The 16,395-nt window shown below is 32.8% G+C and overlaps 1 protein-coding gene across 1 annotated transcript in view; it reads left to right on the top strand.

Moving 5' to 3' along the window:
• The first annotated feature begins 371 nt into the window (after nucleotides 1-371).
• LOC140141339 (voltage-gated delayed rectifier potassium channel KCNH1-like) overlaps nucleotides 372-16,395 on the top strand; it is a 267,524-nt gene continuing 251,500 nt past the window's right edge. Inside the window, 1 exon segment of the mRNA XM_072163175.1 lies at nucleotides 372-799. Coding sequence (XP_072019276.1) covers nucleotides 778-799 — 22 coding nt within the window. The 5' untranslated portion in view covers nucleotides 372-777.

Raw genomic sequence — 16,395 nt, 5'->3', positions numbered from 1 at the left:
TTTTTGTCTTACAATAAATTTTGTCCAGGACCAAAATTAATACGTCTTAATCTATGCTGTTATTGCCTTAAAACAACAGATGATACACGCTTGATAATGATACATTGGTCATCTCACGGCTAACTATATTACATTGCCTTCAACGAGCATTCTATGGAATTGACACGCATGGAATGCATAATTTCATTATAATGATGATAAAATATAGAAAGGATAAAAAGCCAAGAAATAAAGAAGCACAACCATAATGGTTGCCATGACAACGCCATATAGCTACCCAGCCCTTAGGGGTCTAGTAAATTGACAGCTGGGTAAATACAAAGCATGACTGCGCATGCTCTTCTTCTTGATTTTTTTCTCCAGAATGATTTTGACGCAAGTACGAGTATGTGTCTCATCTATAGGCACCATATAATCTGCTCTAGCGATTGCTGGCCTGCTGCATATAACTCACTCGCCGGCTCGCGTTAATTCTTTAACCAATTCGCATGCATCGATATATCTATTTAGATATACCATTGGAGGCTGGTTGGTAAACCATTGCATAATGATGATATTAGCGCATCGAAAACCACTATGTCAAGATGGAATCATAACAAAATATATATCAAAATGACAAGATGCCATTACTATAGGAATAATACCAACGCCTGTGTGGATATATAAGCATTTGTTTACATGTTTTCTCGTCCTGGATTGGTGTTGGAATAAATTGTAAACAATGCCGAGTGCACGAAGGGCCTTGTGGCCCCGCAAAATACCTTCCTGGAAAATATAATGAGGAGATCGAGCGTCCAACGTAAGTAACATTTAATCAAAAAATACAATAATATTATACTCACTCAACCATACATTTGTTTACAAAAACATGCTTTACTCTTTCTTAAAATTATCCATAAAAATACGTATCACTGGTATAAATATATACCACAGTCGTCGAAATCACCTTGTTTTCGTGAAAAACAAAATGCAAAGCGTTATTTTTTTTAATTTTTCATCAGAAATAAACACTCATTCAACCATACATTTGTTGTTTACAAAAACATGCTTTACACTTTCTTTAAATTATTCATAATAATATTGACAGGAATATATACATTATTTACAATTTCTGGTAGGAAATATGTATCATTGGCATAAATATACCACAGCGTCGAAATCATCTTGTTTTTGTGAAAAACAAAATGCAAATCGTTATTTTTTATTATTTTTCATCAGAAATTATTCAAATTAACACTCACTTAACCATACATTTGTTGTTTATAAAAAACATGCTTTACATGTACTCTTCCTTAAAATTATCCATAATTTTATCCCGAATTTTATCGACAGCAACAAACATTATTTACAATTTCTGGTAGGAAATACGTATCATTGGTATTAACATACCACAGTCGTTGAAATCATCTTGTTTTTGTGAAAAACAAAATGCAAATCGTTATTTTTTTTATATTTTTCATCAGAAATAAACACTCACTCGACCATACATTTGTTGTTTAAAAAAACATGCTTTACACTTTCTTTAAATTATTCATAATAATATTGACAGGAATATATACATTATTTACAATTTCTGGTAGGAAATATGTATCATTGGCATAAATATACCACAGCGTCGAAATCATCTTGTTTTTGTGAAAAACAAAATGCAAATCGTTATTTTTTATTATTTTTCATCAGAAATTATTCAAATTAACACTCACTTAACCATACATTTGTTGTTTATAAAAAACATGCTTTACATGTACTCTTCCTTAAAATTATCCATAATTTTATCCCGAATTTTATCGACAGCAACAAACATTATTTACAATTTCTGGTAGGAAATACGTATCATTGGTATTAACATACCACAGTCGTTGAAATCATCTTGTTTTTGTGAAAAACAAAATGCAAATCGTTATTTTTTTTAATATTTTTCATCAGAAATAAACACTCACTCGACCATACATTTGTTGTTTACAAAAAACATGCTTTACTATTTCTCAAAATTATAATATTATCGACAGGAACATACATTATTTATCATTTCTGGTATATATATATAGGAAGTGCGTATTATTGGTATAAATATACCACTATCGGCGATATCATCTTGTATTCGTAAAAAAAACAAAATGCACACATCGTTTTTTTATTTTTCATTAGAAACAGGCAGAGGTAATGTCGTCTTATCAAATATGTAATCTTTCTGCTTATTTTCATTTCCCATTTTATTGGAATTCAATACCGATGTCAAATTTCAATAAATAAAAGATGCATGCGAAGATACCAAACGGAAACCTACTTGTATTTGAATATATGCATTTTAAACTACAAGGGCGAGTTTTTATTACCAATTTTAATATTTATACATACAAAATAATGCTAACATGACTAATTTGATATCTTTATAACACGATCAATTTATAAAAAAAATTAAAATAACAAATATCTCCGATTTTACAGCTCTATGCGATATACCAAATAGTAGATAAATGATCCTTTCAATATAATTTCCTCGGCATCTATTTTCTTTACAAACCAACATATTGATATCAGGGAAATGTACAATAACATGTTAAGATACACTGCCAAAACAGTGTCTACCGATTGAACATTTTTTGTACTCGATTTGTAAACACGTTTAAAACCTAAATAGCAGTGTCCATTTTCAAAACATCATGTGTTTAATATCTAAACACGAGGTATCAAATTCCTAAACATGTTTAGCATTTAAAGATGTTTACAAATCGAGGACAACGTGGTGTCTAGAATAGTGGTTAATCTCTAGGCACTGTTTTTGCAGTGTAGATCTCATATTGAACATCTAAAACATCCAGAAAACGCATGACAACGGATATTTGGTTCATATCAGTAGTATACGCTTTATATTAGATTTGCCATAGTCTAAATAGTTATTGGGCAAAATGTAACCAATTTTGTTATAAAACTGGATCGATTGAGCCCATTTATTGGTAGAGCAATGCGTTTTAATAATATTGAGCAAGCGTAGTCGAGCACAATATTTTAAAACTCATATCAAGACAAATAAAAAAATTGGGCGTAAAGCATCTGATTTTATCATTGTTATGTGTTGGATCCAATATTCTCATACACATGGATTCATCAAAATATAATTATGATTGAAATTTACCCAACATTGAATAAAGTGGAACCAATTGTTGGTTAAATTTTTGCCCATTTTTGATATTTGTAAATATTAACCCAACGTTTTTGCAATGCACCAACAAGCATAAAAATATATTTCATTAAAAAAATTTATATCAAATCTGAAGGTTTACGATCATAATTATTAAGAATTATGCGTATTCTCTTCACTGACATGAGAATTGTAGCAGTTTTGAATAAAAATAAAGGTATACTAATTTTGTGCACAATGCATCGTACGGTAAATGAATATAAAAATTCAAACCAACCCGACCCCACCAACATGATCAAGCTGAATAATAACACGACTGATGTCTTCCGTGATTATGGCAATCGTACGACCTGAAGGTTTTGGTTCGATATACTGATATCCTTCATATAAATGGAAAAATCCTTCAAAATATAAGTTTATGATGACTTTGTTTTGCAAGCGAATGTGTCAATATGAAACAAATTAAAAGACAGACATTGGAAAATTAAAATCCAAATCAAATCAAACCCACGAACATGAATCTAAATTCTTTTGTGGCAGCTTTTCATTCGACCAACTGTATCGCTGAGAAAATCACATGATCGGAATAATTTCAAATTCCCCATACGTCTTTTCATAATAACAATCATGGTTATCATAATAATTATTGTTTTCAATCAAAATATACAAAGTTAGAGTTCTATTTCTAACGTGTGGCAAAAACGAAATGATCACAATTTATATTAGATCTGAATTCTTTCGTTTGAAAATTGACTTCTTTCGAAACAGAGCTAAAAATTGATGGTAGTCATTCATGTCGTGAAAGTAAAACTCCGTACCGTACCGTCTATGCAAACTTTGAGATTTGAATCCTCGACTCTCAGCCAACACAAAACGTTTTCGACCTCATTTGCAAAAGGTTAGAAAAGGTAGCCAGAAAACGTTTAAATGTCGGGTTATATAAAGGACATGTAAAGTGTATAAAACGTTTTCATAACATTTAAAAACATTTGTTGATAATCTACTGCAAATATTCTAACATAATATTATTTAAGTCTTGACAATATATTTGGTAAAATAATGTTTGCAAAAGAATATTTCACAAAAACAATTTGAAAACATTTTTAAAATAGTGGTGTAGTGTGTTTTCATTCAAAACGTTTTAAAACGTTTCCATGACCATTTTATAACCCGTCATTTAATATTATTAAAACGTTTTTATCTCAACCGAAACCCAAACTATAACATGTTTCAAACGTTTTAAAACATTTTTGTGTTTGCTGGACTCACTTATGGTCCGACATATTGCTTCCTGCAGACATGGTAGATTTGTTCACGACCAGATGCCCGGGGAATGGGAAAGTCAGTAAAGATGAAAAAAAGCAAGAAATCAAGCCCCGGATTAAGGTTTAGGGGGCAGGATTACGGTTAAAGTTAAGATATAGGTGTTAGTGTAGACTAGGGTTATAAGAGATTAGGGTCATGGTTAGGATTAGGTCTACGGATACATTGGTGACTAATATTCTTGAAGGAATATCCAGTTTCAGTGATGCAAATTGAAAGCGTTTATAAAATTAAATTTGCATAATTATACAAGTAGCTTAAAATGAAGGATAAGTCAATAACATTGTATTAGGTTTTCAAATGAACAAATGTGCAAAAAGAAAGAACACGGCTCTATTTATTTGCACATATATAGGGCAAGTGTGCGTTAGCAAACCTTCCCAAACCTGACCAAAATGTGACTTTAACACTCGCAGTGTATGATACCACACCTATTTCTTTTACAAAAATACAACACATTCTAATTTCTTAGATTACATCATTTTGCGAATCACTTAAGGGGGTACTACACCCCTCGATAAATTTGTGTCTATTTTTGCATTTTTCTCAAAAACTAATAACACAGTGTTAACAAAAGTTATGTATATGGGCAAGGAATCCAATTACTACACTGGGATTTCAGTGACCCAAGACAAGCGGTTCATTATTTATGATAAGAAAAGAGGTACCGCTAGAATGTACCTCATTTCCTATAATATATATACTGAACCACTTGTCTTGAGTAACTGAAATTTTAGTGTAGTAATTGGATTCCTTGCCCCAATAATATACATAACTTTTGCTACCAGTGTGTTATTATTTTTTGAGAAAAATGCAAAAATAGTCACGAATTTACCACAGGGGTGTATAGTACCCCCTTAATATATAATTTGCTTCCCTGTAGTCATGGTAGTGTTGCAATTATTCATACGGAACGATGGGAAATATTTTTCATTCATCGATATGTGTACTTAATTTTTTTTTTTAATCACAATTTCGACGGCAGAACTTTAATTGACATCAATAAACCAATCAATTGTGCCTATACATGTATCAAAGGTATGTTTAAAATCAAACTATAACTCAATGACAAATGGCGATATTGCATTAACTCGGCGACAAATGGCGATATTGCATACCATTATTTTCTTTCGTTTACATCCTGCTCACTCAGAACTGCATCAGTTTAATTAAAAACATGGGGTATGTTCAAAAACTTATATATTGAAATTGCATTTTTAAAGTAATGAGAAAAAACACCACTATAATGATATAAAAAAAACAGTCACTGCTTCGTTGCTTTCCATATAGCATCAGCACTCCGAACATCATGTTAACAATTATGCTATATTCTTATTATACAATGCACAAAAAGCAATAACGATATCGACGCTTCGTCACAAAATAACCTTGTTTGTCAATATCATATAGACAATCTTGTTAATTTCACTTCATAACTTAAATAATTTTATCACCTTGCTGATTCTTGCATTTCTTGTTATCTAACCACTATACATGCGCTAAAATTGATTGTATCATTCCAAAATTTACGTGATGAAACATAACATGAGGGATCTCAAGAACCAAGATCTCAAGAACTGGGGGATTTGTTCCACATGCCCCCCCCCCCTCCCCATGTGCCGCCGTCACTGCCGAAAATTATAACCCGACCACAAGCTCTTACGATGGACATGATGGAGGGGGTCGGGGAAAGTACTAGAATAGTACAAACTGTTTCAATCTATTGGGATACGGTAATAGCAGTTGTAGAAAACATTTTAAGGTAAGTTAAAACTTGGTTGATTTCCAGAGCTTATTAAAATATTTTAATTACATATCCAGCTAGAAATTCGATTTCATTAGCGTTTGCACAACTAATAGAAAGTATAATCATAATGCAGTGCAGTGAGTTTGCATTAAGAATGAATACGATCAGTAATGAATCACATTCGACCTGATGTTTAAGTATCGCCCGTAGGAATATAATATCTATTTTCATTACCATGATTACATCCCTCTGTATAGGTTACTAAACATTACATTTTTAGATTTGAAATGAAATATATTGTCAAGATAACCGATAGCCGTATTGTTTTGTTTTCATCAAAATTTGGTAATAATTATACGCAGATTGTTTAATTATCGCAAATCAGTTTTAAAAACCCGTTATTGAATAATATAGCAACCGCAAAGTTATACAATTAAAATAATTCATCAGTGTTTAATAGAATCGTGTACATGAATAATACTTTTTCTCCATGCAGCTTTTTGTTCTCCATCTTTATCTTCTTCTTTTTCTCCATCATCTTCGCTGCTCTCCTACTCTTTCTTCTTCTTTTTCTGCCCCTCTTCCTCCTTTCTTCCTCTTCTCATCCTCCACCACCACCACCTCCTTCCTCTTCTTCTTGTCTTCTTCTTCCGCATCTTCTTCTTTTTGCTTCTTGTTCTTGTTCGTCTTCTTCTTCTTTTTCTTTTTCTTTTTCTTCTTCTTCTTCTTCTTCTTCTCCTTCTTCGTCCTTCTTCTTCTTTTTCTTTTTCTTTTTCTTTTTCTTCTTCTTCTTATTTTCTTCTTCTTGCTGTTCTCTTCTCTTCCTCCTCCTCCTCCTCTTCCTCCTCTTCTTCTTCTTCCTCTTCTTTTTGAGGTTATTGGTTAAGTTCAATGGCTAGAATTGTATGCATGATGTTTTACGGTTAGGCTTAAGACGATTGCTTAGGGTTAGGATTTGGGTTTAGATTTAGAGTGTCCATTGAAGTTTTACTTCATCGTTTTCTATTGTTTTACGGCAATGGTATCAAGGTCAACTTATACCGTAAGATTATGGTAGTCTAGTGCTTTAGGGTTAGATATACTAGAGCTGGAAATGAATTAGGTTTAGGTTGGGGTGAGTTAGGGTCATAGTCAACCTGAAAATAACCCCAGCAAGTGGAGCACCAAGCTTTAACTCAGTGTTTTCAATCGATAGAATAGTTAAAATACAAGAACAAACTTAAATAGAAAGCAAAATTATACTTCTACGCTACTCAAATTTGGTACACTCTCAAGAGCGCTTTCACCGGGTCAACCGGCCTCTTCAGCGGATGTTATTCATCTGATGATTGTTGTTGGCTTGCTAGTGATGTAGTACTAGGGCACCTCCGATGACCTCCCGGAACCAAGGAGGCGGCACAACATCTTCAAGTTTGACGTCATCAACATCTGTGACATCATTGGAGGTGTCCTAGTACTACATCACTAGCAACAACAATCTTCAGAGCAATAACATCCACTGAAGACGCCAGTTGACCCGGTGAAAGCGCTCCGGAGAGTGTACCAAATTTGAGTAGCGTAGAAGTATAATTTTGCTTTCTATTTACGTTTACCGCTACGCTAAGAACAAATTTGCTTTTTTGTTAGAGTCTAATATTTATTTTGTCTCCATTCTAAGCTAGTTAGTCACATGTTCAAAAACTTAAATGTTATGCCTCATTTCCATTGGGTATAAGGCCCACATGATAGAAATCGTTTGGTTGAATCAATACAATGTCGTGTTTCCATAGTTAAGTACATGCAAGTATATTTTGTTTATAATTTTCCAATGAATTGATCGATTCTATTACAGCATAGAACAGCATTAATAATGTGCAGCTGTCTAGTTATTATATCAAGGATTAAGTCACATTCGGCATGTCATTCAAAATATCAATTTATTGTTGTTATTGTTGCTGGTGTTTTAAAGAGCTAAAATTTTAATATTGATTTTTCGATTTTGCTTGGTTTTTTTTAAATAGTACTGTAATCGTATTTCGTAGACATTTGTCGAAAAAAAGGAAAAGTAAAGAAAGCAAAATACAAAATTTATACGTCGTATGGCACAATATTTTGTCCATCTTAATTTCATAGTGTGTTTCTATTCTCGCTGGATTGAATAAAATTCATTTTTTCTACGCTGTTATTTTTTTTTACAAAATCCACCACACAAAAACATAGCATACGTCTAAATCTCAATAAAATTCTTCACGTATTCCATACATGGCATATTCATATCAAAACGTAGTCCCAAAGTTTGATAAAAAAAATTAAAGTAAAAAAAAACGCATTCCGCATTAGGTTTTCAAAAAATGTATGGTAAATATGAAAGAAAATATAAGCGATGATTATTGTACATCTGAGAGAAATCAGTAAAAGTAGTAAACATATGCCAAATTGACCGCCAGATATTGACAAAACGATAAAATCGATGGGCTTATATTAAGAACAGATATGCTTCAGATTGAACAATTCAGCTGAAATGTCATTTTTTCCAATTTTGGACACGTTCCCCATCATTTGGACGAACCAACATAGACCAAATTTAAACACAATATTGGATCATTGTATTTGATTAGTTTTTTTTGTCAAACAAGTCATGAACGTAGCGTGGACATTGGGAGGTATATTTGTCATAGCAATGATCAGATATAATTTAGATTGGGATATAATAGAAGGCTAACCAAAACGACCCTTTTGTGGTCGAATTTTGACCCTGTAGTTTTAAGTGTGTATGACCAATAGACACATCTCACAACCTACAACACGACGAGACAACATTTTTAAAATAAAATTGGTGACTTTTACTTTAAAAGTGAAGGAAATGTATGTAATAGTTATTTCTGTTAGCATTAAGTTAACGCCCAGTATTATTTAAGAAAGGGCAGATGTAAGGAATCTAACTGAATCATCAATATCTGGGAAAAGGTGCTTGATTTTGAGATTTGAACCAACCGAATCTTTGCACTTCAAATTATTTTGACTTTTTTTTATAAAAAGAAATATAAAGCTACTCATTGTGAACAACCATGTTCCAGCACATCTCTTTTTAAAGGGATTTTTATTTCTGTTAGCATTAACGCTGTTAGATATATAAAAGAAAGGGCAGTATATCTGTCGTCATTCTGTTAATTGTTTGGGTATGTCCTCTTTATTCTTTGCTCTTGGTCTCTTTTTTTGCTGTTTTTGTTGCTTTTAGATAATTAAATATCCACATAATATTTACAAAACACGATGGGAAATTAAAATACTTATATATCAAATAAATTTCAGAATATTTTACGATGTGGGTTGTTTTGAATATAAAAAATTAAAAAAAGAAAAGAAAAAGAAAAAAAAAAAGAAGGAAAAAAAGAAGAAAACCAAGTCTTTAATGAAGTCATTCGCTACTTCGAAAGATTTCAGTCCACACTATTTCCATATCCTTTGGCCGGAATGCAATACTTTGTTCTGTTTTAACCGGAAATTATTTTGAAATGTGTTTTTCCGAGCCGATTTTTCAAAGCGATGTCTTCTCAATCTTAAGCGCCGGCAATAAGGGAGGCCCATCCGTCTATAAAGATACTGGACCGCTGTTATATTAATAACCAGCCGGAATAGGCCTCATTGTCTATGCCTTCAGAAAGCCTACGGCTGTTTAGGATTCATCTTCAATAGGCATTTCAATATTATTTAATTATTAAAGTGATGATTTCTATTTTATTGATGCCATGATAAGATGATTCAATAATAACATTAGCAATACTATTTAAAGTGTTCTTTGAAAGTCATCTGTTTTTTGATGGAATACTTCTTACCACCACGACCATGGCGACGCTTATCTTTCAAATCGCAATTAAAGCTTTAAAATAAGTGTCTGTTTTGTGCCTACATTTGTTGTTTTGGTTTTTCATCATGTCTGCCTATGTGCACAGTGATTTCTAGTGCGCTTTCCATTGATCCCTGTTGTGGTTTGCACCACTTGTATGGGCCTTGGAATTGATCATTTTGGCTTTCGAACTTTACCTACTTCTTTCTGTGCCTACATTTGTTGTTCATTGTCCCTCGATATCTTTGTTCACATACTTGTTCCCCCCATCAAGTGCTGGTTCTGGTTCTGGTTGCAGTGCTGCTAAAAAGCCCTCGAAGGAGCCAAACTATAGCCGTATATCTTGCTCTTTTTTCATTCCACTCATAGCAAGAAGATGGACATTATTCCAATTTTTTTGTCCATAACTGTATCATTACAAAGATAAGATAAAAATGAAACAAACTAACATAAAATAAAAGCAAGAACGAATATGCACAGCGTCAAGTAAATTGTCTTTTATAAAATTCTGTTATAACGACTGTTATTTTAATCAATTTTAGTCCATTAAGAGCCAGTGTCTTTGTAGAATTGATTATGCAACAATGGAGATCGATTAAAAGCGATATGTGATGGTGGTATGTTCTGTGATTTCTCGCAATTATAGCAGCGGTGAATTTATCACTTTGCAGTTTTTTTATTACCAGTTTTAAATAGCACCCCAAGACTTACTGATTGCATCCATTGATCAAAAAGGGCGTGTCGCATGATAGACTTCTCCGTAGTCCACTTGCCAATTGTGCACTACTCTGGCTATTACATATAAGCTTAAAACTCTGATTTAATTAATGAGTGCACAATTGATAGATTTTCACAACTGATCTTTTCAGTCACCGTACGCCCTCTGTTTGTTAGCTTCCCAAGTGGACTACTGACTTTGCCTTGAGAGTTAGGCCAATTTCTGGCCTAACTAAAATTGGTGATGATGTAATGCATCTTTAAAAATGAATCTGGCTTGTGATTGGTCGCCCAGATCTCGTTATTGTTTAAATCCTCCCGACGCGTACTGGTACCATTATAACTATACATGGTACACAACTATCTAGGGAATGCGGCGCTTTTGTGCTGGTGGATGAACGTATGCATCTAGCGCGTATTGTACCACCATGCTTAGTCTTGTGGTTAGATTTTATTGATAAACAAGTATGATTGACAGTGTGTGAGTCCGGGGTAAAGTTCTGCTTTAAAGTGAAAGTCCATAGTCGGTTTTTCGGATAATAAACTGGCAGATTCTAAAATTAGAATTGTTCAGTATTGAAGTGTCATTATAATTATGCCATTATGATATGTTGCATTCAATAATATAAGCCTACGTAGGGCCTATACTTTACTTTTACTGTCACAAATATAATTATATAGCCTAAACTTTTCATAACCATTTTATACTAGTATTTTGATGTAGGCCTACTAAATATCAGTATAATTTCGAGTTCAACTGAATGCGTTCATCATAATTAATAACATTTTTATTTATCAAAAATCGACTATGGCATAGTCTAGTCGCATGATGAATTGGTAGTCATTTTATTGGGTTTCAGAACGTCATAGAAAGCTCGTGAAGGGTCCAAAAGGGGAAAAATAAGAAAAAAAACCATACACATACTCAAGCTTATAGTAGTCATACCGTATGCCATTAAAACAACGAAAACGCATAATACCGTAATTCAAAAACAGTAACTTCTAGCTACTATTACTTATACTGATAATAATGTTGATGCTAATAATAATGGTAATATAATAATACTTTATATTGTGTTATTATTATCAGTATTATTATCAGTATTGTTATTATTATTATTATTATTATTATTATTATTATTATTATTATTATTATTACATTATTAGTGTTATTATTATTATTAGGCTATTATTATTATTATTATTATTAGTGTTATTATTATTAGTAGTAGTAGTAGTATTATTATTATTAATTATTATTATTATTATTATTATTATTATTATTATTATTATTATTATTATTATTATTATTATTATTATTATTATTATCATTATTATTATTTCATCATCATTATTATTATTATTATTATTATTATTATTATTATTATTATTATTATTATTATTATTATTATTATTATTATTATTAATATTATACATCTCTACGTCGGGTAATTAGCATGAAATCCCATTTTAATACCGGTGGTAGCAATAATGGTACAAATCGATGACTAATCGAAAGCAATTAATGGCAAAGACCTGTCTCCTCCACCCCTCTCCCCATCTGTCAATGTTCAGGGAAAATAAATGGTAGTGGTAGTGAGGCTAGAAAGCTCTATCATTCCGCTTCCCTCTACTGTTGTCTACCAAAGTAGGGCATATATAGGGATTGGACGCTACCGATATGAAAATGATTGTATAATCAACATCTGGTAGTATCTACACGTTTATGGAACCATATTGGCCGCTCCATGGTGCAGATTGACCCATCCCTCCCCTCCAATGGCATAACCTTTCGTAATTGCAACAGCTGCCCTGTGAATATTTGGCAATTTACATGTATATTGTTCTTATCTACAAATGGCAGCTACACATGGCAGCAATTACACTTACCCACTTCTGGCACGGAGCAGTCGATTTGGTGACAATATCTGGACTCTCTTTATTGACAACTTTGCAAAATATCAGTTCATTTGGAAAAAGAAGCGAGAATGAGAAAAAGTTTCCGGGTCCTGAATTCCGTGGTTCTCGTTTTGGTTTCCTCTACGTCATGATTTATGTCCCCTCAGATATATTGTTTTAGCTGTTCTCTTACTAATCTTTTGTTATATACCGCTGGAAATTATCAAGATCTTTTGGTTATTTTAAAATACAAATTTATTGTTGAAAATGTTGTGGAAACTTACAAGTAATAATAAATTGGACAAATTATGTGTACCTCGGGATATGTAGTGGGATACCGTACAACCTCGTCTACAAGCATATAGAGTGCTTCTGATGAAAGCTGAATTAATCCAGGCGCCATTATGGAATTTGAGCAAATAAATTACAGATATTGCATATTCAAACAAGTATTATTGTAAGACCAATCTATTGTCTTGGCATATTTACACATGTATCGTATTAACTTAGCTTTCATCAAAACACTATATGCTTGTAGACGAGGTTTTACGGTATGTAATTACATACATTTCATTGCAACCTTTGATTTGATGGCAAACTTTGGGTTATTCCATCATGTAATACACGAAATTAGGGTTAAGGTAAGGATTAAGGCTAAGGTTAGGATTATGATAATTGGGCTAAGTTAGGCTTAGAGTAAGGGTTAGGTTTAGCGTACACAAATAATTACATGAGGATCGACCAAACTTTGTTTTAGTGTCTTTCATGAGACAACAGCCGTTTCTGTTTCTTTGCAAATACTTTTCCATATCAAAAGATTCACATTGTTAGGTTGTATAACCCACGTTAATGGTTGATACTTATCATTACGTTCATTGTAAAGATTTCCTCTTCTTTATCCAAATGCAGTTATTGGAGTTGGAATGACCAAGATTAGCCTATAGTTTAAAACTGTTCGTTACATTAAGATTCGCCTCATTTGGACTTGGCAATATTGCCCATTATCATTTAAAACTAACGGTTACCAATCAGTCTTATGAGGTTGTATAAGCTATCATTATTTGTGTGATTCAACCAATGTAATAAGACATAGAACACACATTTAAGTAACAAAGATGTTTTCTAAAACATCGTCGTCAATGTAAGTACTTGACTGTTTGGCGATTACAATGATTAGAACGGTCTTCATCGGTTACATTATGCTATTATGCTTCCTTTTACACCGATAAATGGTTACAGAAAGAAGCAGGCTTTATACGTACACTCCAATTTCTCACTATTCATTTTTTGAATATTCTTTACTCATTTATTTTTGATCCCGAACTATTCGTTTTGATAAGATATATTGTTTATTTTGATATATTTTGTGAAAAATCACTGAAATTATAGTATTGCTAGCTCTAGCTCTCAGGAAGAATAATAGATCACCCGTTCAGCATCTTGGTCTCAATTTCAATATCACATAGATAATTACATTTATGTGAACTTGTTTATATTAAAAACCGAAGATAACATTGTGTTGTTTACAAAATCGTTTAATGTTGGGGAAACTAACCGCCAAAAACATTAACTAACCGCCAAAAACATTATTACCGGTAGTTCGTAGTTACATACAATCACAATAAAAATTATAGTTATATTATTTTCCCTGAAGGAGCAGCGTGTCATGTCACGCTGGTTAAGGTATTTGGCTTTGGTGCGAGAGGTCCTCGGTTCAAATCTCCGTTGGACAAAAAACAAACAAAACAACAACAACAACAAAACCCAATAAATCAAATTAAATCGTTCTTCCCTTGGCTCATCTGGAATAGACGGATGAAAAAAGATCTCGTTACAGTCGGTTCCGATCAGTGTAACGTCCGATTCATTTGCTAATCTTGTCTGTCCTGTAAAAATGCCCGGCCCCGCTGTCTACAGCGATTCCCGCTTCATCAGGTCGCTTAGCCTGGTCGATGATTCGTCAACGTTAATATCTACACGATTTTAGTCGTTTGCTATAGTCGTAATTACCGGAGATCAGGGCAATTATTAAAAATATGATCAGATAATTTGTTCTCTCCAAATTCAGTTCTTAAGGTGTGTATCTCGGGCACTGTAGACAGGTAAAGCAACATTTTTGAAAAAATGTTAAGTAATATCACTAAATTTACAATGTAGTATTGCCAGCTCTCTCAGGAAGTTGCGAGTGTGTGCTAACAATTAATGTATTTCTATTGACAACATAGAACAGATGTCAAAACTTGAGTTGACATCAAATCGATGCCACGACTCTGATGTTACCTAATGCCCTAGCGTTGTTGCACAGCTTTGAATACTTTGAATAGGATATTTAAAACATAAATCCGCAGCAGTATTGTAAATTATCATATGTCCATGATGGGTTATTCCATTTAAAATCACACTACCCCTTGGAAGATTTTGGAAATATCTTCCACAGGGAGTATAATTTCAAATGGAATTAACACATAGCAGCTCCATTTGAAACTCATTCTCCTCAGGGAAGATTCAGGTTGAATCTTTCTCAGAGGGTGTATGAAATTCAAATGGAGCTACTATTTGTTAATTCCATTTGAAATTATACTCCCTCTGTGAAAGATATTTCCAAAATCTTCCACAGGGGTAGTGTGGATTTTAAATGGAATAGCCCGATTGTCCTGGATGTAGTTGATGAGCAGCTTTTGTAAAGATTACTAATTTGAATATCTGACATTCTTTATAGTACTAGGATAGGGTAAATCAGTGACTAAATGTTCACCAGTATTTCAAAAGATATCACACAATTCCCATTCGAAACACAGCACTTACTCATAAACACGCGGATATAAAAACAATTCCGACAGTTAATGAAGATAATGGCGGACTGACCATAAAGCAATCGTATTAATATTCCAAGCATTAGATGTTCTAAACGAAATAAAAAAGTAGAAAACACTCTCTCCGTCCACACTGTACCTCTAACTATCCAACGACTGCATGGTTTACTTAAAGAATTCTTCAAAATATTTGAACATTATTTAAGAGCCTACCTAAAAGATAAGAAGTCGTGACGACCGTACCAGACTGTATTGTCAACAAACGTTGTATAACGCTTACTTTCCTCTTCAACTGATTTTTTAAAGACAAAAAGATGCTATCATAACGTCTGTTTAGCTTATTTAAAGAATTCTTCAAAATATTTGAACATATTCAAGATCCTACTTAAAAGATAAGAAGTCATGACGACCGTACCAGGCTATATTGTCAACAAACGTTGTACAACGCTTAAATGCCTCTCCCTTAAACTGAAAGATGAAAAGATGTTATCATACATAACGTCTGTATGGCTTATTTAAAGAATTTTTCAAAATATTTGAACATTGTTCAAGATTCTACCTAAAAGATAAGAAGTCATGTCGACGAGACTTTTGTCAACAAACGTTGTATAACGCTTGCAATGCCTTTCGGTTTTCACTTTAACAGATTTTAGAAATAACTCCAATTATGTTTCTTAAACATAAAAAGAACCATGTTTGTAGAGGGCAGGTAGATAAAAAAAAAACATATGAGTGACAAACATCAAGGTCCTGCATCCAAAATGTCTTATTTGCTACAATTTGCAACATTTTTTCATACATTATAGTGCAAAAGTTGAAAAAAGTAAAAACAATTTTGATAAGAATCAGTTATATACAGATTGATTAAAGGCCCCACAGACCGTCACAGACCGTCTCTATTAAATAAACATACCATCATGAACATGAT

Source organism: Amphiura filiformis, chromosome 19 (genome assembly GCF_039555335.1).
Source record: "Amphiura filiformis chromosome 19, Afil_fr2py, whole genome shotgun sequence".
Lineage (NCBI taxonomy): Eukaryota > Metazoa > Echinodermata > Ophiuroidea > Amphilepidida > Amphiuridae > Amphiura > Amphiura filiformis.
This window is presented reverse-complemented; position numbering and strand designations above follow the sequence as displayed.